The 20,104-nt window shown below is 40.5% G+C and overlaps 5 protein-coding genes across 5 annotated transcripts; 2 read left to right on the top strand and 3 right to left on the bottom strand.

The window, feature by feature from the left end:
* Positions 1 to 416: 416 nt before the first annotated feature.
* Positions 417 to 1,076, top strand: CANTADRAFT_91270 (uncharacterized protein; the record flags this gene model as incomplete). Its single annotated transcript, XM_020211795.1, has 1 exon — positions 417 to 1,076. One exon carries the CDS (start codon positions 417 to 419, stop codon positions 1,074 to 1,076), a length of 660 nt encoding a protein of 219 aa, XP_020062935.1.
* CANTADRAFT_26855 (glucose-induced degradation complex subunit) lies at positions 989 to 2,204 on the bottom strand. The gene has a single exon (XM_020207911.1). It carries the CDS (start codon positions 2,162 to 2,164, stop codon positions 1,079 to 1,081), a length of 1,086 nt encoding a protein of 361 aa, XP_020062936.1. The 5' UTR covers positions 2,165 to 2,204; the 3' UTR covers positions 989 to 1,078.
* An 812-nt stretch (positions 2,205 to 3,016) lies between these two features.
* On the top strand, positions 3,017 to 4,483 carry CANTADRAFT_101696 (uncharacterized protein; the record flags this gene model as incomplete). Its single annotated transcript, XM_020206153.1, has 1 exon — positions 3,017 to 4,483. One exon carries the CDS (start codon positions 3,017 to 3,019, stop codon positions 4,481 to 4,483), a length of 1,467 nt encoding a protein of 488 aa, XP_020062937.1.
* Positions 4,484 to 4,543: 60 nt separating this feature from the next.
* Positions 4,544 to 15,371, bottom strand: CANTADRAFT_68937 (uncharacterized protein; the record flags this gene model as incomplete). The annotated part of the gene is made up of 3 exons (XM_020210997.1): positions 4,544 to 5,750; positions 5,880 to 13,504; positions 13,718 to 15,371. The coding sequence occupies 3 exons, from the start codon at positions 15,369 to 15,371 to the stop codon at positions 4,653 to 4,655; spliced, it is 10,377 nt and encodes a 3,458-aa protein (XP_020062938.1). The 3' UTR covers positions 4,544 to 4,652.
* Positions 15,372 to 15,967: 596 nt separating this feature from the next.
* CANTADRAFT_54997 (serine/threonine protein kinase) lies at positions 15,968 to 19,672 on the bottom strand (the record flags this gene model as incomplete). Its single annotated transcript, XM_020210389.1, has 3 exons — positions 15,968 to 17,151; positions 17,230 to 18,789; positions 18,853 to 19,672. The coding sequence occupies 3 exons, from the start codon at positions 19,670 to 19,672 to the stop codon at positions 15,968 to 15,970; spliced, it is 3,564 nt and encodes a 1,187-aa protein (XP_020062939.1).
* Between the last annotated feature and the right edge of the window lie 432 nt (positions 19,673 to 20,104).

Genomic DNA, 20,104 nt, shown 5'->3' on the forward strand with positions numbered 1-20,104 from the left:
AAGAATTCATCTAAAAACTTTATTTTTTAATCATTTTACGACGGTTTGACCACAATGGTGCGGTTTTCATTGCAATAGGAATGGAAAACGCATTAAACATACTTATTATTGACAAGAAAGATAACTTCACTCCATTCTTAAGATGTCTATCATGAAACTATTGAGTAATTTTAGCAAAAAGTACGCTAAATAGAATAATTTAGAAATAAACTATTTTTGAGTAGCCTGGATTCATTTCAACAATTTGTACCAACTGTAATACTCAGAGACTCTTGTCTTGCATCTAATTAACTGTGTCGGTATTACTCTTACTAACTGGTAGTTTCTCTCGAGGCCACACTATATGCAGTACAGACATATAGGACAGGATATGGTGCGATAACTAGAATGCTTGGTCTTTGTATACAACATCCACAATGTACCTTCTTGATATTCTAATCTGGACTGACAATCATTTGACTACGATTTTATCATCTACTGCATACACCTCCAACTTAATAACCACTCCTATCAGTAAGTTCATTACTGAAGTTTTGATCCTTGCAGTTGTTTCGGTCATAAGTTATGAAGTAATATATTGGAGCGGAATTTACCTCAATCTTTGGGAATATCATGCAAAAGACATATTCACTGAAGTACCAATTCATTGCGCCCATATCTACACGCGTGTGAACGTCGTGAAGAAGGATGATTTGGTACAATTACGAGAATACTATGCTTTGAAACACAGTTCAAAATTCAATTTATCTGCGTGGAACAAGCTGGATAATATAGGAAGAGAAATCTTCAAATTGAAACAGTTTATCAAGTACCACCTTGAATTCAGCCCCGAAGATTTTGAAATGAATGATGACCCCGAATATGGATCAAATGTTGAACATTTGAGGAACAGAATTGCAGAGCTAGTTAACAACTCCGATGTTCTTAAAAAATATCTTCCAAGCAAAGTAGATCACAGAAGTGTCTTTATTTTCAACAACTGCAATGATGAAGTGTCTACCAAAGAGAATGCTCAATATTTAGTGAAGTGTCACATTGAAACCGGCAATGTGATTGATTGCATTATTGTTACATAAACCTATAAAGAATTTTTGTTCATCAAGTATCGTTTTTCTTTAATCAGATTCAAGTCTACCAATCTTTGTTCGGTAATGGTCCATAACTTTATTACCCTTTCCAATTTAGACTCCAAAGACAAGCTTTGTAACTTGTTTAGTTCTTCTTCTAGTGATTCATCCTTTGTGGAATTCTCCTCGGAATCATTACTTGTAGAAATTAATTGGTTTATGCTCTTATCGTTGGACTTGTTATACTCGTAATCAACTTCTTCTTTCATTTCAGTATCGTCATTATCCGTCAAATTATCACCGTCAGCGAATTTATTGAGATCAAACTCAATGAATTTTGGACCTCTATACAATTGATCGTTATCGGTTCCAGTATCTCTTTCATAAAGATGGAGAATTTCCTTGTTTACCAATCGGTAACATTGGTTTCTCAAGGAGAGACTAAACAAGCTTCTCAATTGCTCTGGGAGATCTTTTTGCTCTTCGATGTTCTTGATTGTGGGATCGAAATTGAAACATAATAAACTCATCGTGATCTCTAGTTCTTTCAACAACTTGAACGAATTAGATACTTTATTTATCAAGTTTTCCCTAACAAAAGTAAGAATTTCATCAAGGAACTTACGTTCCTCATCCAAACCGCTTACGTTATGGAGCTTGTGATTCCTAATCATTTCGATTAGGTTCAATCTCAACAATTTGAAGTGAAGCAAATTGTTTGAGTCCAAGATGGTGGGAAAGTTGTCACTGATCTTTTTGATTGCTTCTGTTATCTCCCCCTTCAAAATGAGTAACTTGATCTCTTTCCTTTCCTTGATGGTGGGATAGCCCGCGACCAACTTCGAGTTTTCATGGACATTGCTTTTGCGATTAGTACCCAGCAAATCGCCATCAAAGTAGTCTTCCACCATCGATGAGAAATCCTCATCCAGACTGCCGATTTTGTCGAAACCCACCAGGTTCAACCGATTAATCACGGGCGATTCCTGGAACAAATCCACCTCGATCTCCTTGGCAAAGGAGATAGCAGCCTCTTGATAGCCTTCTTGGATGAAGTAATTTAGAATCAAGTGGTCAATTTTCTCTTTGGATAGCATCTTGGACTGGACCAGCTTGGAACTGTTCGTAATTATCTCCCGGTGCAATCATTATCGCGCTACCCCCACTCACCACCTGCATACAGATAGGGTTTTCGGGGCCAGTTAACCACAGGCCCAAATGACGTAGGCACAGTTGTTCTCTGAAGTTTGTGCTTTCGACGGATATTCCCCTGAAAAATGGCCCTTTCAAGACAGTGGAGGCATCCACCAATATTGCCATTCCATCTCGCAAAATGTAGAGACGACGGCCCCACGGTGGATGATCCCGATGGGATTCCGGAGTTGTCATTGCAGAATAACTGACACCGGTCTACTCCTCACTACGTAATATAAATAGCATGCACAGTGTCGGGGGAAGATTTACTTTGTTTGCCTAGCCCAAACGTATACAATTGGGAGCCCTCGCCAAGAACCCCTCAACGTCCCGCTCGCGGAAGAAAGACCAGAAACAGAGGAGGTGATAGTTGAGAGGGCCAGCACGCTGTGTACAGAGGAAGCGTTCAATCATCTCTGGAGGGAGCAAAGGGGTCTATCGTGAACTGTCTCTAGGTAAAAAGCCGAGGTTAACTGGCAATTGTGTATTTGTAGACTTCGATGTTGTACGCGCCAATTTCTCGGGATCAGAAGTTACGAAAACATTTGTCAATTCATAGCAAGTCGGGGTCCAAACCATGATCGAAAAATTTTAGACAACACCGATCATACGATTATTTACTTCATTGAATCTTTTACTATCAATACTTTTGTTCCATCATACAATTGACACACGGAGGGTTACGTGTCCATTCATAGATTCAGGACCGAGGCAATAGTGATCCGTCCATAGTTTTGATTTCAACAAGTTTGGAGATGACAAATGGTGTATGGCTCTCTCCCGTAGTCCATAAAGTGTTTGTGCTTTTGTCGTGCACATTCTTGGGGTTGATTTGCGGAACGTTGTATCTCTACTCCTCCTACAGTCCCCAGTTTGCACATCGTTTGAAGTACTCGGTGACGGATGCGTCCTCCATAGCACTAATGGGAACGTTGGGAGTGGCAGTCACAGGCCCCGTAGCGGGTGCCGTGGTGGACAAAACTGGCTATACGATAGCGCTAGTAATTGGTGGGCTACAAATCATTATAGGGTACTTGAGCATGAAGGGTCAGTTTGATAACGAATATGGCAGCGTCAAGCTCTCGGCATTCTTGGTGTTTGCAATTGGATCTGGATCTACATTCATCAACTCCGCCTGTTTGAAATGCTGTGCTGTCAATTTCCCTAGCATTCGTGGTGTCGCCACATCCTTACCTTTAGCATTGTATGGCTTGAGTGCCATGTTCTACTCAGTGCTCGCTTCCATATTCTACCCGGGGGATACTTCAGGTTTCTTAGGCTTCCTTGCCTACTCGGCCATTGTCATTTTCGTCATCTGTGCTCCATGTGTTATATCCTGCGACTGGAGCCAGGAATCAAAGTCTCTGGTGACGAAACCTCATCCTGCGGACTCAATAGAAATGTCAAGCTTGAAGCCGGAACGTACTCCTCAACTTTCTCCACATGTAACCATTGCCAGATCCCCAGGATATCAGCAGATCGAGAGGGAATCGATGGAAATAAGTGGAATGAAATTGGTCAAATCCAGTAAATTTTGGTTGATATTTGTGGTCACTGGTACTTTGGCATCGTTGGGCCAAATGTACATCTATTCAGTGGGATATATGGTAAAAGCAATTGTCAGTTTTGAAGCAAATAACCTCGAGCCTGGGTCAATATTCACTCCCGAAGTAGAGGGATTAATCCAGAGAGATCAACAATTGCAGGTAGGTTTGTTGTCAGTAGCAAACTGTGCAGGTAGAATCTTGTCAGGTGTTATGGGTGATGTAATTTCTCAGTCTTTTAAGAAATCGAGAACCCGGTTATTATTTCTACCATGTTTTGGCCTAATGTTCACCCAAATATTGGGGTTCGAGATTACCAGACCTAATGATTTGTCATTGGATTCCCTTTTGACTGGGCTCTTCTATGGATACACATTTTGTATCATGCCAATGATTGTTGGTGACTTGTTTGGAATGGAGAACTTTTCTTCTAATTGGGGTATTGTTGGCTTAGCGCCAATTTTACCAAGTTTTTATTTTACCAGTCTTTTCGGTAAAATCTATGATGCGAACTCTTCACCATTGAGTGGAGTTGATGAAGCCAAATCTGAATTAGTTTGCCTAATCGGAAAACATTGCTACAACTCGATTTTCAAGTTGACTTTGTTCATCACTTTTATTTCTTTGGTTTGCGTTGTATTCTTGAACTCCGATATTAGGTTGAGAACAACCAGATAAGCATGTATTATCACTTAAACCTACTTAGTCTCTAGACTAACCATGTTGTGGCTCGAGAGTCGAGGACTTGCATAGTAAATTATATTTACACTGTATATTAATTCTATCTATATAAAATTTGCATTATTCTTAAGGACATTATTCTTATGCCTGTATGGGGAATCCGGATTTATCTTCTCAATGAGCTAAATCTGTTTATTTTGGAAGATGATGAAGTCTTCGATATGTGGGATGGTGCCGAGCTTACTCTTTGTCTTGGGAAAGCATGGCGTTCAGCAATATCAAACATTGGTTCATTCACTTTCGAATTAGAGTCAATTGTCTTATCTTCTTGAGCCCCATTGTCAGTATCAAAGGTCAAATCATCAACATTTCTGTTGATCAAATAGCGTAAGGCATTAAACCAAATATTGTGACGCTGTCTTGTAGCACAAGTAATCTTGATACTTCTGTCTTGGGAATGAACAATGATACTCTTGTGGTACAAGCCAGTCGGCAAGGGATTATTGTCATCTATGCTCTCAACACTGACAATAGCAGCAGCCCTAGTTCTAACAGATGAAGGGTTGGACAACACAGGATTAGACTCTGACCAATAAAGTGTCAAAGTGTAAGGATGTACCCAGAAGTATCTCTCATGACGATTCTCGGAAATGGCACTAAATGGCCCTAAACGACGATAGTACTTGAACAAATACTCACCAATGACCACTTGAGTGATCGCTGGAATCATAGACTTGTCCGTCAACGAAACATTGGTGGCCATAGAAAAGGCACCAGTTGTTTGGAGAGATTCATTCAAACTGTGAACCTTGGAGTGATGTGACAAGTTAGACCTCACTGAGTTTGAGGCAGTCATTCCTCCAATGGTTCTTGAAAGTGATGAACTTCCTGATTGCGGTGTACCTCTTAATCTAGCAGCAGTAGTAGGTGGAGTGAACTTATTGATCAGACCACTTTCCGTGATACGCTCAGGAGGAGTTCTATTAGGTAAATCCCCAAATGTGGAAGCCTGAGGAATCACTGGCGTGATAATATCATCCTTGTGCTTGAAACCACGTTTTTCTGCATGTTTCTTGAAAATATCATCTGACACTCTTTCAATTGACAAGCTCTTGAACTTAAGTAATTGTTGATAGTAACTATTTGGAAGAACTTTAACGCTCTTCACATCAGGAGTAGGCGAAACAGTAGTTGTGATGAACTCAGTAGATGGGATACAAAGTAAGCCCAAGTTGCGTCCAACAACTGTAAACTCATCCTTGTTCTGGATCATTTTTGTTAATTCCTCATACTTATTAAGTTGATCATCTGAGATAACACTCAAGCCCAAGTCTGATGCTCTTTCCCTAATTTCTTCTTCATTGTAAACTGCCCTGGGTGGGTTCTTACCAACCAATGAGAGGGCTTTCAATTCTTGGTATTCTTCCTTCTCCAAGAGCACCAATCCATAATCGCTCAGCTTCTCAACAATATTTTCCTTACTGATCTCTTCTCTTGGATTTTGGCTCAAATTATAAATTTGAGAATCTTTCTCGGCTAGTGATTGTTTCATTTTCAATAGTTGAGATTCAGGAAGAAGCGCAAGAGAGGCACCTTGCGCCATCTTCTGCAATTTGTCCTCATCGGTGCGTCTTAATTCGTCATACTCTGACCTTGAAATTACCACCATACCTAACTTGGAAGCACTTATACCAAGCTCTTCCTTGTCTAAAATGAATGACTCTTCCGCATCTGCAAAGTCATCACCAGAATTGTGAGATAATCTTCTTGCATTGGCAACTTCACTTTCCAATTCATCAAATACATCACTAGAAAGTAAGACAAAACCAGAATCTTTCAACTTTGCCTTGAGATGTTCTACCAGCTTCTTCTTCTCAAAGTCAAGTAATGAAACTTGATCTTGAAGTGATCTATTATCTTCAACCAATTTGGAATATGTTGTTGCGTTCACAACTATATTTCCTTCTTCAGTTGCCTTTTGACTAGCAGACTTATTAGCTTCCGTTTCAAGCAATTCAAGTTTCTTAGCTGCAACAACCAGCATTCCAAGAGTTCCAGCTAACAAAGTAAGTTCACTTATTGTTGGATTTTTAGATTTGGATACCAAAGCATCATAATCATCCTTTTCGAGCGCTACTAATCCTTCAAGCGCAGCTCTGTCACGAATGTCCTGGTCGGCCTTTGATTTCATTGATTCATAATCTTCAATTGAAACCACTGTCATACCATTGTTTTCTGCGTTTTTCTTGATGTCATCAATTGAAGGCTTGTTGGCCCTGATCAAAAGGTGATCATACTCGTCATTTTCAATTAGTTTCATATTCGAGTCTTGCAATCTTTCTTCTAAGGTGGCATTTGCTTTGGATCTCAAAATTTCCAAGTCGGAAACTGGGATTGTTGTAACATTGAGCTTGGAAGCACATTCATTCAAGTGTTCGATAGATGGATTGTAAGCAATATCATTCAATTCTTGATGCTTTTGGTGGGACAATAGAACCATGTTTTCACGCTTAGCTTTGTCTTCCAAGTGCTCACTAGCAGAGTGTTGTAATGCTTCAAGTTCTTCAGTTCCAACGAGCTTTTGGTTGAAATGAAGTGCCCTCTCCTTCAACATAGCGAGAGTGGGGCTCTTCAAGGAGTCATGCTCCTTAACATCAAGAACAATCTTATTATGATCCTTAGCCTTTTCTTCAATACTTCTATTAGTTTCTTTGATCAAATCAGAATAATGGTTAGAGTCAACCACAACATGTCCATGTTGACTTATTTTTGATTTGATGTGTTCCAAAGAGGGCTCCAGAGCTTTGCTCTGTATTTCCTTGTAATGCGCACTAGGTAACACAATCATATTCATAGCAGAAGCCCTTGACTCAATGGTTTCTTCAGCTTTAGAATTCAAGTCATCGAAATTCTTTCTTGCAATCACAACGTGATCAAGATCTTTAGCCTTGGTCTCAATGTATGTCAAAGTAGGCTGTGCCAACTGGGTCAACAATTGTTCATATTCATTTGTTGGAACCAATGCCATGTTCAGTTTTTCAGCCCTAGATTCCAAGGTTTCGGTTGCGCTCAGAACTAATTTCTTATGCTCATCAGTACTCAAAACTGTCAATGACTTTTCTCTAGCAATATCCTCAATTGATCTTCCAGCCTTCTCCTTAAGAGCACCGTAATGTTCAGATTCGACGAGTACATGATTTTGACTTTCCGCATGTTGCTTAAGTTCTGCAACTGTAGGAGATTTCAATTTCGCCAATTCTTCCACATTTATGATCGCTAATCCTCCAGCAGAAGCCTTTTCAACCAAGTAGTCCTTAGAAGGGTTGTGCACACTATTAAGAAGCTCTCGATGATCTTCTGCCTTCAACAAAATCTGTCCTTCTGCAGCAGCTTTACTCTCTAAAGATTCATTGAGTATTCTTTGAGACTTTTCATACTCCTCGATAGGAACTAGGATAGAATTGAGTGTTTTGGCACGTTTAGTCAAGAACTCCAATGTTGGGGAATCGACCTTTTCAACTAGAGAGGCAAGCTCGGTTTCAGGGATAAGTGCCATCTTATTTCTTCTTGCTTTATCTTCCAAGCTTTCTTTGAATGAAGTTGTCAATTCTTCATGCTCCTCTCTAGGTATGATCACATGGTTGTGTTTGGCAGCGTTTTCAAACAAATGAGGTAGGTCAGGATTATTTGCCTTACTTTCGATAGTCTTATACTCATCATTTGCAACGACCAAGTGTCCATGATTAATGGCCTTCTCTGAAAGATGTGAAATCAGAGGATTTGAACTCAACTGTTTGAGTCTTTCAAATTCCTCCTTCAGTATAACAGTCGCTTGAGATTCCTCAGCAAGATCCTCTAATGACTTCGCAGCCTTATTTTGAAGTTCTCTCAACTGGGATTCCTCTATCAAAGCGAATCCCAACTTCTTCGAGTTCTCAGTAATGTAGCTTATAGATGGAGTATCTATTTGCTTCCTCAACGCTTCGAGTTCGACAGAACTAATAATCGTTTTACCTTCCTCCTCTGCCTTTTCCTCAAGAGACTTTGCAACTTGAAGATTTAAATTCTCAAGTTCAACACTTTGAACCAACTGGTAGTTGAGCGAGCTTGACTTATTCTTGAGGTATTCCAAGCTTGGCTTTTCAAGCTTGCTCTGTAAATCTGCCAAACTTTTGGTATCAATTACTGCCATATCCATATTGTTTGCATGATCTTCAAAGGTTCTATTGGCCTTTCTCTTGAGATCATCATGCTCAGTGGCAGGAATGACCAAATGGTTATGTGACTTGGCCTTCTCAACTAGGTGCTGGATCGAGGGAGATGTTGACTTAGCTAAGATATCATTGTGATGTCCTTCTTCCAAAACTACTAATCCCATCAAACCAGCCGCCGTCGTGATCTGGTCCCTGCTTGGCTTATGTGCAAGTTGCTTCAATTGAACAAGCTCACTCTTGGGTAATAAAGATAATCCCAGTGCTTCGGCTTTCTCATGCAAGTAAGATTCCAGTGGTGATTCAATATCTTTTTGCATGGACTCAAATTCTGACGTGGAGACCAATGTTTGTCCCACAAGTTCAGCTTTTTCACGCAAGTACTCAGAGGTAGGAGAGTCAATTGAATTTTTCAACAAAGTGTATTCAGTTTTCTCTACCGCAATCAATCCAGACTTGGAAGCTTGCTCAATAATCGATTCGCGACTAGGATCGAGTAAGCTGTCGTAATCTTGATCAGATATCACTGCCATTTGGATTGCAGCAGCCTTTTCCTTTATGTAATCGACATCAGGATGATCAATTTTCTCAAGTAGATCCGAATATTCATCGTTGGGTACCATGACATGATCAATTGACTTCATTTGCTTTTTCAAATGATCCACAGTAGGGTTTGTAGCCAACTCTTTCAAATTGTTATACTCAGTACTTGGAATAACTTCCAACTTTTGAATTCTTGCCTTTTCAGCTAAGTATTCACTAGTTGGACTTTCTATCAGTCTCTTCAAAGAGCTAATCGTACCACTCTCACTCAATTCAAAACCCAACTTCTTAGAATGTTCATCAAGGAAGTCTTTGCTTGGATTGTTGAGATTAAACTCCATCTCGTTGAGTTTATCATTCTTTATGACTTGAGAATTCAAACTCTCAGCATACAATTCAACTTGTTCTTTTGTTGGGTTGTTGAGCCTTTGGATCAAATCCTGATGTTCTTTCTTAGGAAGTACAACAAGGCCAGCAGATTCAGCTTTCTCTTCTATATGCTCTCTAGATGGAGATGAAATGACATCCGTCAATTTGCTATAATCATCCGTCGAAATGACAGAGAAGTTTTGTTTTTTGGCCTGATTTTTCAAATACTCGATAGAAGGATTCTTGAGTTTGCTTAACAAATCTTCATGTTCCTTATTGGTAATTAATTGATGACCAGACTTTGACGCCTTTTCCCTCAACTCATCCATAGTTGGCTCTTCTACCGATCTTAATAAAGATTGATGCTCTTCTGTAGGTAACAAGATCAAACCCAACGCAAGTGCTTTCTCAGAAATATACTCTTTCGATGGACTTGATACAGCTTTGTTGAGGGAATTAAAGTCTGAATTTCTGACAACCATGCAATCATGAGTCTTGACATTCTTAGATAAGAATTCGAGGGAGGGAGATTCTTGCAATTGTCTTAATTCTTTCAATTTATCATTTGGAATAATGGAGTAGCTCATTTCAGCAGCCTTTTCTTTCAAGTATTCTTTTGAAGGGCTTTCAATTTTATTGAGCAATTGTTCATGTTTATGATTAGGTATAGCAATCAATCCAACTGCACCTGCTTTGCTGATAATATGATCCTTGTCTGGATCGTTGGCTTTGTTTAAGAGTTCATTGTGATCCCTGTTTGAGATAGCAACAAGATCATGTCCTTTAGCATGTTCAATGATAAATTCCTTAGTTGGAGAATTTGCAATTTCTCTCAACTTGTCGTGAGTTTCTTTGTCGATCAAATCGTGGTTCAATAACTTGGCATGCTTTTCAAGTGCTTTCTTCGAAGGATTAACCAACGAATCATGAACTGCTTCTGGCAATGTGACCAAACCCAACGATTTTGCTTTTTCATTTATGTGGTCAGAAGTAGGATTATGTGCCAAACCTCTGATTTGATTAAGCTCCACTTCAGGCACAGCTACAAGGCCAAGTTTGGAAGCAACCTTGTGAATATGGTCCACCGGAGGTTCGTTAGCGAGCTCCTGAAGTAACTGATGCTCCGAATTATCAATGACAACATGACCATGTTGTAAAGACTTTGCTTTAACATGGTCAATTGAAGGTTTGTTTGCATTTTCCTCAAGAATAATGTAAGCAGAATCTTCAAGAATGGTATGTCCCTGCTTTTTGGCGTGTTCACGCAAATGCTCTAACGAAGGATTCTCTGCCTTTTGAACCAACAGATCATGTACAGGGATTGGTAATGTAATCAAATCCAACTTTTTAGCCGCTTTTTCAATGTGTTCACGAGGTGGGTTTGTTGCAAGTTTGTTTAACTTGTTGAACTCTTCTTCTTCGGACACAATCATTTTCAAGTTAGCTGCTTTTTCTTTGATATGATCCACATCTGGAGTTGAGGCTTGAGTCAATATAGTCTTGTATTCCTCTTTGTCAACAAGAATACGATCATTTAAGCTTGCTTTTTCTTCGAGGAAATCTATTGATGGTGAATTCACCGTTCTTGTCATTGCATCTAATTTCTTAGTGTCAACGAGTGTCTTTTCGTAAGTTGTTGCTTTCTCGGCCAAAAATTCAGCTGAAGGCTTCTCAATAGATTGAATTAATTTCAAGTGGTCTACCTTAGAAATAGTAACATGGTCAAGATTTTCAGCCTTCTCACGAACCTGATCAATTGTTGGATTGTTAGCATTCTTTAATAATAATTTATGCTCCTCATCAGGTATAGCAATAAGACCATGTTTGGTAGCTTTGCTATGAATGAAATCAACTGGTGGGGTTTCAAAGTGCTTTGTCAACTTATCAAACTCGTTAGATTCTACTGCAATCAAGCCCGCAGAAACAGCCTTCTCCTTCAACACTTCCTTAGTTGGGTTATGTGCCAATGAATGTAATTCATTATAATCATTAAGTGGAAGCAGAATCAATCCAATATTCTTTGAAACTTTAGTGATGTGGTCAGCGTCAGGAGAGTATGCTAATTTGTTTAAAAGTTCATAATCCTTGTTTGAAACGACTTCGTGATGCAATCTATTAGAATGTGACTTGAGCTGTTCAATACTTGGATTGTCCGCTCTAGATTTCAAATCATGAAGTTCTTTCTCATTCACAACGATAGAATCATAAAGCTTAGCCTTAGTTTCTACGTGCTCCTTTGAAGGGTTGTTGACTGTTTGACGTAAGTCCTCCAAATCGTCGACACTTATCAAGTCATGCTTCAATATCAGGGCCTTGGTCTTCATATGGTCTAAGGATGGAGAATTTGCCTTTTCGCTCAAAGTCTTGAACTCTTCGTTACTAATTAAAGTGTGTTCATGCTTCTTGGCAGCGTTGGCTAGCTCATCCACCTTTGGATCATAGGCCAATCTGCTCAATTCTTCATGCTCTTTCTCAGCCACAACAACATGCCCATGTATGGATGCAGTCTTTCTGATATGCTCTATAGTAGGTGCATTAGCCCTGGAAGAAATGTCAGAAAATTCTGTTTTTGATACAATAACATGCTCGTGCTCGTCTGCCTTCTCCTTGATATGTTCGAGAGTCGGCTTGTTAGCCTTCGTTGAGATCTGCTCAAAATCGTTTGCGGCGACAACGACGTGATCATGCACAGCAGCTTTAGAAGAGAGATGTTCTATTTCTGGATTCTCCGCTAACTTCTTGAGTTGCTGCAAATCTTTCTCAGGGATAGTAACATGACCATGTGATATGGCACGATCTTGAACATGCTGAAGGGTTGGTTCGTGTGCTAGAGTTTTCAATTGTTGGTAATCTTCGGATGGTACCACTACGTGGGCCAATTCTTCCGCCTTAGCACTCAAATGATCCAAATCAGGCTTGTGTGTCTTACTTCTTAACGTTGCTAATTCTGAATCAGGTACGACTTGATGATTATGAGCTTTTGCACCCAAAATGAGATCATCAACAGTAGGACTGTAAGCTTTGTCCATTAATTTCTTGTGCGCATCCTGTTCAATGATAGAGTATCCAATCTTACTTGATGCTGCCTTGAGGTCCTCCACTGTTGGGGAGTTTGTCTTTTGATACAAGGACTCATATTCACCAATTTTAAGAGTTTTCAAGCCCTTCAGTTGAGCCTTTTTGGAAATGTGATCTATGGAGGGATCGTTTGCAAGCTTGTATAAATCGGTGTACTCAGCCTTAGATAAAGTAAGCAAGCCATGCTTTTCTGCCTGCAACTTAAGATGGTTCAATGGAGGCTCATGTGCCAATTTCTTCAATGAATCAAACGATTCGTTTTTAACAACCAAGTGGCCTGCTTCGCTTGCTTTAGAAGTTATGTATTCCAAAGTAGGAGAATCGATAGTCTTCTGCAAAGAAGCGTAATCTTCTTCGGAAACTAAGCGTTGCTTTAATTTTGAAGATTTTGATTTCAAGTATTCCAAGGTTGGATTCTCTTGTGATTCCTTTAACATCTCAAAATGAGATTTAGGAATTGCTACCATGTCAAACGATTCTGCATGCTTTTTGACAACTTCTGCGGATGGACTCAACAAAGACTGATACTCTTCTTCCGGTAAAACGATAGACCCGAATCTCTTTGCATGGTTAGCCAAGACCTCTAGTGATGGCTTTTGAAGGTTGGAATGATCATCGGTAGACAATGTGACCAAATTCTTCTCCAATGCTTTCGTGTTGATATGCTCTATCGATGGATCATGAGCCAATTTGACTAGCTCATCATAAAATTTAGCGGAAGATAATATGAATCCGAGTTCATTAGCCTTATTGGTTAAATATTGTTTATCAGGCTTCTCATGTTCAGCAACCGTCTTTTGTAATTCCTTGTATTCATCTTCGGATAAAGCATGTAATTTTTGTTCTGCACACTTTGCGATTAAATAGGAAGTTGAAGGGTTGGAATAGTTTGAATGTGTTTTATTCAACTTAGTTAACTCAGAAGACTTGATCACTTCATGTTGCTGAATTTTGGCCTTTGATTCCAAATACTGAATGGTTGGAGAATCAAAAGATTCCTTGATTTTTCTCAAATCATCAAGTTCTTCACTAGGTAAGGTAACCAATCCACTAGATTGAAGTTTCTTTTGCATTTCCTGCTCATCAATAAGCTCCTCGTATTGCAGTTTTGTCAAGACAGTATAACCCTTCCCTTCAGTAAATTCTATTAAATTTTCAACTTTCATCTCATTGATATTATTTTTAGATAATTCTTCATACTTTTCAAAAGGTATCATTATAAGGTTATTGTCAGCTGCATAAGTTTCTATCTGTCTCTTTGAAGTATCCGAATTCAATTCTTTTGACAAAATGGACTTCTTCTTAATAGTGGTTGGAGAATGTTTGTCCAAATCTGAATCAGACGAATCTGAATCAATTAAGTAAGGAATATTAAAGTCACCGGTGATTGCGGTAACATTTATTCCTCTACTATGGGAGGACTCAACATCAGACATTGTAGGATCTTCGACTAATCTTGGCTTGGTAGGGGTATTAATATTATCGCCAATAAAGTCTTCCCACTTTCCACTATCTTTGGTAAGATTTGACTCGGTTTCATCATCAATTATATTATATTTTGAGCTTCTCTTTGCGGGAGACATTCCAGACGAACGGCTCAAGTTAGCTTTGATCTCACTATTGGATTTCACTTTTTTATTGGATTTCAAAGGTTGCAACTTCATAGGGGTCTTCAGACGTTGCTGCTGGAGTTGGTTTTCTTCTTTTCTAGACTTCAAAATTGCAGATCTCAACTTGGCAATAGTTCTATTCGAATGATTCAAGGTTGCCCTCAATGTCTCAATTTCAAGTTGAGGGTTTCTTGGATCTATATTGGGCAATTCCATTGGTTGGGAGTCAAGAAGGATGCTGTCAAAATCGACAGATTCATCATCTGAATCATCTCCAATAGTTAATGCCGATTGTGAATTAATAGCTTCTGATTCTGATTGAGCAGAGAAAGATTTGTTTTCCTTGGAATTTGTCAATTTTAAGTGTAATTGATCGTTTTCGTCATTCAATTCCTCTATCTTGTCATTCAAGTCATTTATCTCTTTGTTGTATGTCAGTTTTAACAGATCATAGTTTTTGGACACAGACTGATGTTTGATTAAAAGATCATCATTTTCTTTCTGGATGGCATTCAATTTCAATTGCAAGTCTTGATTCAACTTATGCAATTTTTCTTTGTTAGTGCTAAGAGAAGACACTTGATCATTCAAGTTCATCAAGTTTGATTCTAGCTCCCAGTTTTTATCCTTCAAATCGCTTTCGTTATTGATTTGGGAAGCCCTGGAATTTTTCAACTTGAATATTTCATCTTTGAAAGCCTCAATGTCGTCCATTGAGGTCTTCAACTTAGCTTTATATTTCTGGTTTTCAGCTGTAAGTCTCCTACACTCTCCCAAGAGATTTTCACTCAAACCAACGACAAAATTCATGTCATTTCCCTTAGATTCGGGTCCCAAAGTGGGGGTTGGTTGTGTAATAGCTGAAATGGCGGGAAGAGAGGCGCGTTGGCTCTTCTTGCTTGTTGAGCCAACCTTTGGCAATGGAGGCAAAGAGAACAAGTTTTCTTGATCATTTTTGGGCTCGTTGATGTTTCGTAAGGACTTGTCACTTTTCTTGTGGAAGAGTCGCTTCTGGATGTCGGATAACTGTCCTCGAATATCCTCCTTGGAGGGGCTATTGTCCGACGACGACATGGCTAAGGGGAATACAGCTCAATTTGGGGACGTCAAGAACGTGCTGCAAGTATTGGGCGATGTGGCGACTTTAAGGACCCTTTCACAATGTGTGGTGTCTTGCTAAAACGGGTGTGAAACTAGGATGAAAAATGGGTCGTCTGATCTGTGAGATCAAAACAAACATGAGGTGACAGTCGTGCGCAACCCAACATGTCAGTTGGGAGTCACTCCAGAATACAAGTAGTTGCAACGGGGTTTCGGGAGTATTACAGTGGCATGTACCTCTACAGACCCCATGGCCTCCAGTGGGGTTGGTGTGCTTTAATTACGGCGCTAAATAGTTTCCAGTGTAGAATTTCGGCGGAACTCCTGTGGAGTGATTCTGTTAAGTACCTGCGCATGGTTGGTAGCAATAATAGAATATAGGAATAGAATGAAAAAAGGTCCAACTCTTGGCTAGATGTGGGCAGCTATATCGCGAGAATATGGAACCCTGAGTAGAATTAGTCTGGCCCATTACGTGGCAAACCTATACAAAAGCGCACTGCTATATTACTAACCAGTATCGTGCTTACCAATATATAATTCTTCAATTACAGGTACATAGTGTGGCCTCACAGGGAGTCTGAGCTCTGTCTGCGATGTTGCAATAATCCCACCGTAACCGAGTTAGAACGGTAGTAATTAGGTCTATTCCTGATCTGCTTTTCAGTACTTGCACTCACGATTTCGTCCTTGTCATTTCCCAAATGTACCGCATTTGGAAATGGAGAGAACACCGGATCTTTCTTGTAATGGTTATTGAACTGATTGTTGAAGATGTTCTTTCTCAAGCAAGACGTGTCCCTGGGCTTATCTGTGTGACCAGCCTTTTCGGCTCGTGGGACTAGTGGTGATGATGCCTTAGCCCCAACTGGTGCTTGGAGAGATGTCATTCCTGGTGGCTGCCCGAAGTTCAACCGTGGTTGCTCACCTCTAAGGGTAACGTTGGAGTCTGTGCTGGAGAGTGACACTGACGGAGCCATGTTGGACGAGCCAGAAACACTGGTGCGGGGGACACTTGAAATTAACGAGGCAGGGACATCTTCAAATTCGGGCAACTCGTCGGTGAAGATAACCGGAACATCATATGTAGGATTAGGAGCGCCAGGATTTATTAGCCGTGGTAAGTTGGAGTCATGCGACTTGGCACGATTATTCAATGAAAGGAACTTGGGCCTAGAAGGAGCTGCCACCTTAGAACTGAATGCCAACGTTAAATTACCCTCCTCATCACTTTCACTTTCGCTTTCGGAATTTGAGCTTGAGCTTGAAGAGTAGCTGCTATAACTGTCTCGTGAGTACATACCCAGAAAAGGTTTTGATTTAGGAGCAACTCCTTCAAACTCATCTTCGCGTTTGCGCTTGTCTTCAGAATTCAAATTAAACTTGATACCTTTGGAGTTCATCAGATTATTGAGATCGAAATTCCTGAACTTGTGATTGATACTTTCAATTGGATCCTTTTGATGTGCCACTAAATTACTGTCAGACTGAGACAGAGCACTGTCTCTTCTATTTTGATTGTGACCACTAGATGCTCCACTCGTCTGTTTGGAAAATTCCTGATATTTTAAAAGCAAATAATTGTCGTTGATACTATCCAATGATGCGAAACTTTCTGTCAAGGGTAAAGACATCACTGAAGATGGTCTATGCTCCTCAGAAAATGAAATTGGACCAACCTTAAGTTGACTTGATGCATTTTTGTTATTTGGGCCATTAGCATTTTGTTGGTTGAGGCTGAGTTTAGCTGATACTGGAACAGGTATGGGTGCAGCAACTTGTGGTAGTTTTGGCATTTGAATCGAAGTAGGAGTTAATATTTCATCTTGACCGCCCTGAGAAGAGATGGAGTTTTTCGTTGCTCCAGGAGTGGAAGCGTTGCTCGAGAAAATGCTAGAAGAACGGCGCCTTTTATCATCTTCTTGCTGTATTCCTTTGAAAGTATCAACTATTGATTGATTTTTGAGATAAAGGTCACCGCCAACGTTTCTTTTTGTCTCAATTTGAGGTGCTTCACTGACACCTGCAGAGCTTCCTCTCCTGCTGGATGCGGATGTTTCGGAATCTAATACGTCCTGCAACATCAAATTTGGATTTCTTCCTTCCCTTATGCCTGCAATAGAGTAAGATGAAGATCTGGAGGGCTTTTGACTCAAATGTGGATGTTGTGGTTGAGACAAATTAGATGACACATGAGGAGCAGTACTGAAGTAATCGGTGCCTTTTGAAGGCACTGGTGGAGTACCCGAAGAAATTTGTAATGCTTCAGAAAGAATGAGAGAGTGGCTTCCACTGCTATTCAACTTTAATGAAGAATTCATGTTCGAATTGCTACCAGAAGAGTCCTCACTGGAAGTACTTCTAGAGTGCTCTAATTGCAATGATGCGAATTTTTCCTTGAGATCCAAGTCTTTTCCACCACTTGCACGGATTGCTTTAACTAAACTTCTCCTGATCCTACTTCCAATACCCACAACTGCATTGTCAATTTCATCTTTTGAGACAATGTCATTCTTTTCGTTTTCGTCGATATGGAGGTCCAACAATCCAACTTGTTCTTTATCGTTTAAGTAAAGTAAATCATTCAACAGCTCTAAGTCTTCTTCAAGACCCATCAAAGTAAATGGATGCTCTTTAATTTCTTTTATCTCAATTCTGGTGGCACTATTTTTGTCCATCATTTTGGTCAACAAATCTTTTGCCAACTCAAATTCAGATTCAGTCACTTCGCTAGGGGAATTGAAGTCTAATCTGGATTTTGGAAACTCCAACTTTTGATTGACAATTACGTGGAATAACTCAAATTCTGAATCAGCATTAAAGGGTACCTTTCCGAACAACAAACAATAAAGTGTTACACCCAATGCCCAAATATCAATCTTGTAGTCAATTCTTTGAAGAACTTTGCCAAGCGTGGCTTGTTGATTTTTGAGAGCCTCCAAAGATGAGGCAGAGACAGAGTTATGGGTTCCATCTGAAGAGAAATTTGTTTGACACAATTCGGGCGCAAAGAATGCTGGCGTTCCGGCAGTTTTTGCCAATTCTAGTTCATTTATAAGGTGCCCTTCATCTTTTTCACCAAGTGATGAGGCAAAGGAAACACCAAAATCACTTATTTTAACCACGTTTTCAGAATTGACCAACAAATTTGCAGGCTTGATATCTCTATGAACTATTCCTTGTAAATGCAAATATTCCAAACCGAGCAAAACATCTCTAAAGATTTTTCTCGTTTGTTTGAAAGTCAAATTAGGCAAAAACTCATTTGACAACAAGTAATCTTCTTGATTGTCTTCGTCATATTCATAACCATTTATGGAAATCTTTCTGTGGCGATTGCCACAGCATGGGATATCGTCGGAGCCAGCCAGATGTTTTAAATCCAGTTTATCTGAACCAACCAGAGTTCTTGTGCCTGAACCAATCAGGAGTTTTGCATCTGCTTTCTTTGAACGCTTCCAGCGAATCTCGCCCTTTTCCAAGTATTCAAGAACCAAGTATATCTTGAAGGAGTTCAAATCATCTAAGACTTCTATTAATTTTACAATGTGTTTATGGTCACATTTTTTCATGATAGCGATTTCCCTCTTAACTTTCAATTCGGATTCATTGAGCTGAGCTTTAGTGGAGTCTCTTCTGAATCTCAATGCAGGTCTGTCCTTTTTAGATCTTCTACTCACAATTTTGATTGCGACGAGCTGGTTATTAATCAAGTCCTTGGCCAATTTGACTTTACCATGTTCACCACGACCGATTTCTCGCAAGATTTCGTAGGTGTTAAGAACACGTCTCTTGCTGATAGGATCATACTCCAAGGAAATGCGGTTAGTTTCTTTTACGGGGCGACTATCGGATCTTTGCATTGGGGTCTTGATGGGGCTGGGCGATCGCAACTTGGAGGTTGCAGATGATGTGGAGGATTTTCTGTTGATGGTGGTGTCGGATATGGATTTTTGGTCGTCGTTGTAGAGGTCTCGGTGGGAACATACCGACCCGGATCTGGAGTGATTCGACGAGCGATGCAAAAAGCCAGTTACCTTTCCAAAGAGGTTGTGCCTCAAGTCTTTGTCATCGTTTGGCTTGGGGGAGGCGAGGGGGGAGACGGCAGGGCTATGGTTTCTGTCGAAGTTGAACAAGCCTATGTCGGACGACGAGAGGGTGGGAGTGATTGGTTCGCCTGTGGAGATGCCTGTGGTAGCCGAAGCCGGTTTGTTGAACACAATCGAGTTTCTGGGAGTGCTGAGGGACCTGTCGTGGGAATTGAACGACGCCATGATACTGGGGAGTGCTAATGGGATAAGTCCATCTGAGGAATAGATGGAGGGAGTGGCGGATGGGGGGAGGAGTCACTGGAGCACGGAGGCTTGGTGGTACGATGGAGGGGGGGGACTCTGTAGTGGCGGAGACGGGGGACGGTGCACGGAGATGGGCGAGCTGGTGGTGGAGTGGATGGCACTGGCCAGATTAGCAAGAAAATCACGTCGAGGCGGCTCACGTGATTGCCTGATCGCTGGCGTCGCGGAGTTGCGGCATGACAATAGATCGGCCGCACCGAATGGGGACGGTCTTGTGAGAGATTGTGTTGGTAGGGATGAGGGGTTATGAAATGGTGGGGCGTGGCGCCACACCGGCCGTTATTACCGGCGGGGAGGGGACCTCCTGAAGGCTAGCGAGGGAGTTTTTCCCTAGAGTAATGGTAGCCAGGG

The sequence above is a fragment of the Suhomyces tanzawaensis genome (genome assembly GCF_001661415.1).
Source record: "Suhomyces tanzawaensis NRRL Y-17324 unplaced genomic scaffold CANTAscaffold_6, whole genome shotgun sequence".
Classification (NCBI taxonomy): Eukaryota; Fungi; Ascomycota; class Pichiomycetes; order Serinales; family Debaryomycetaceae; genus Suhomyces; species Suhomyces tanzawaensis.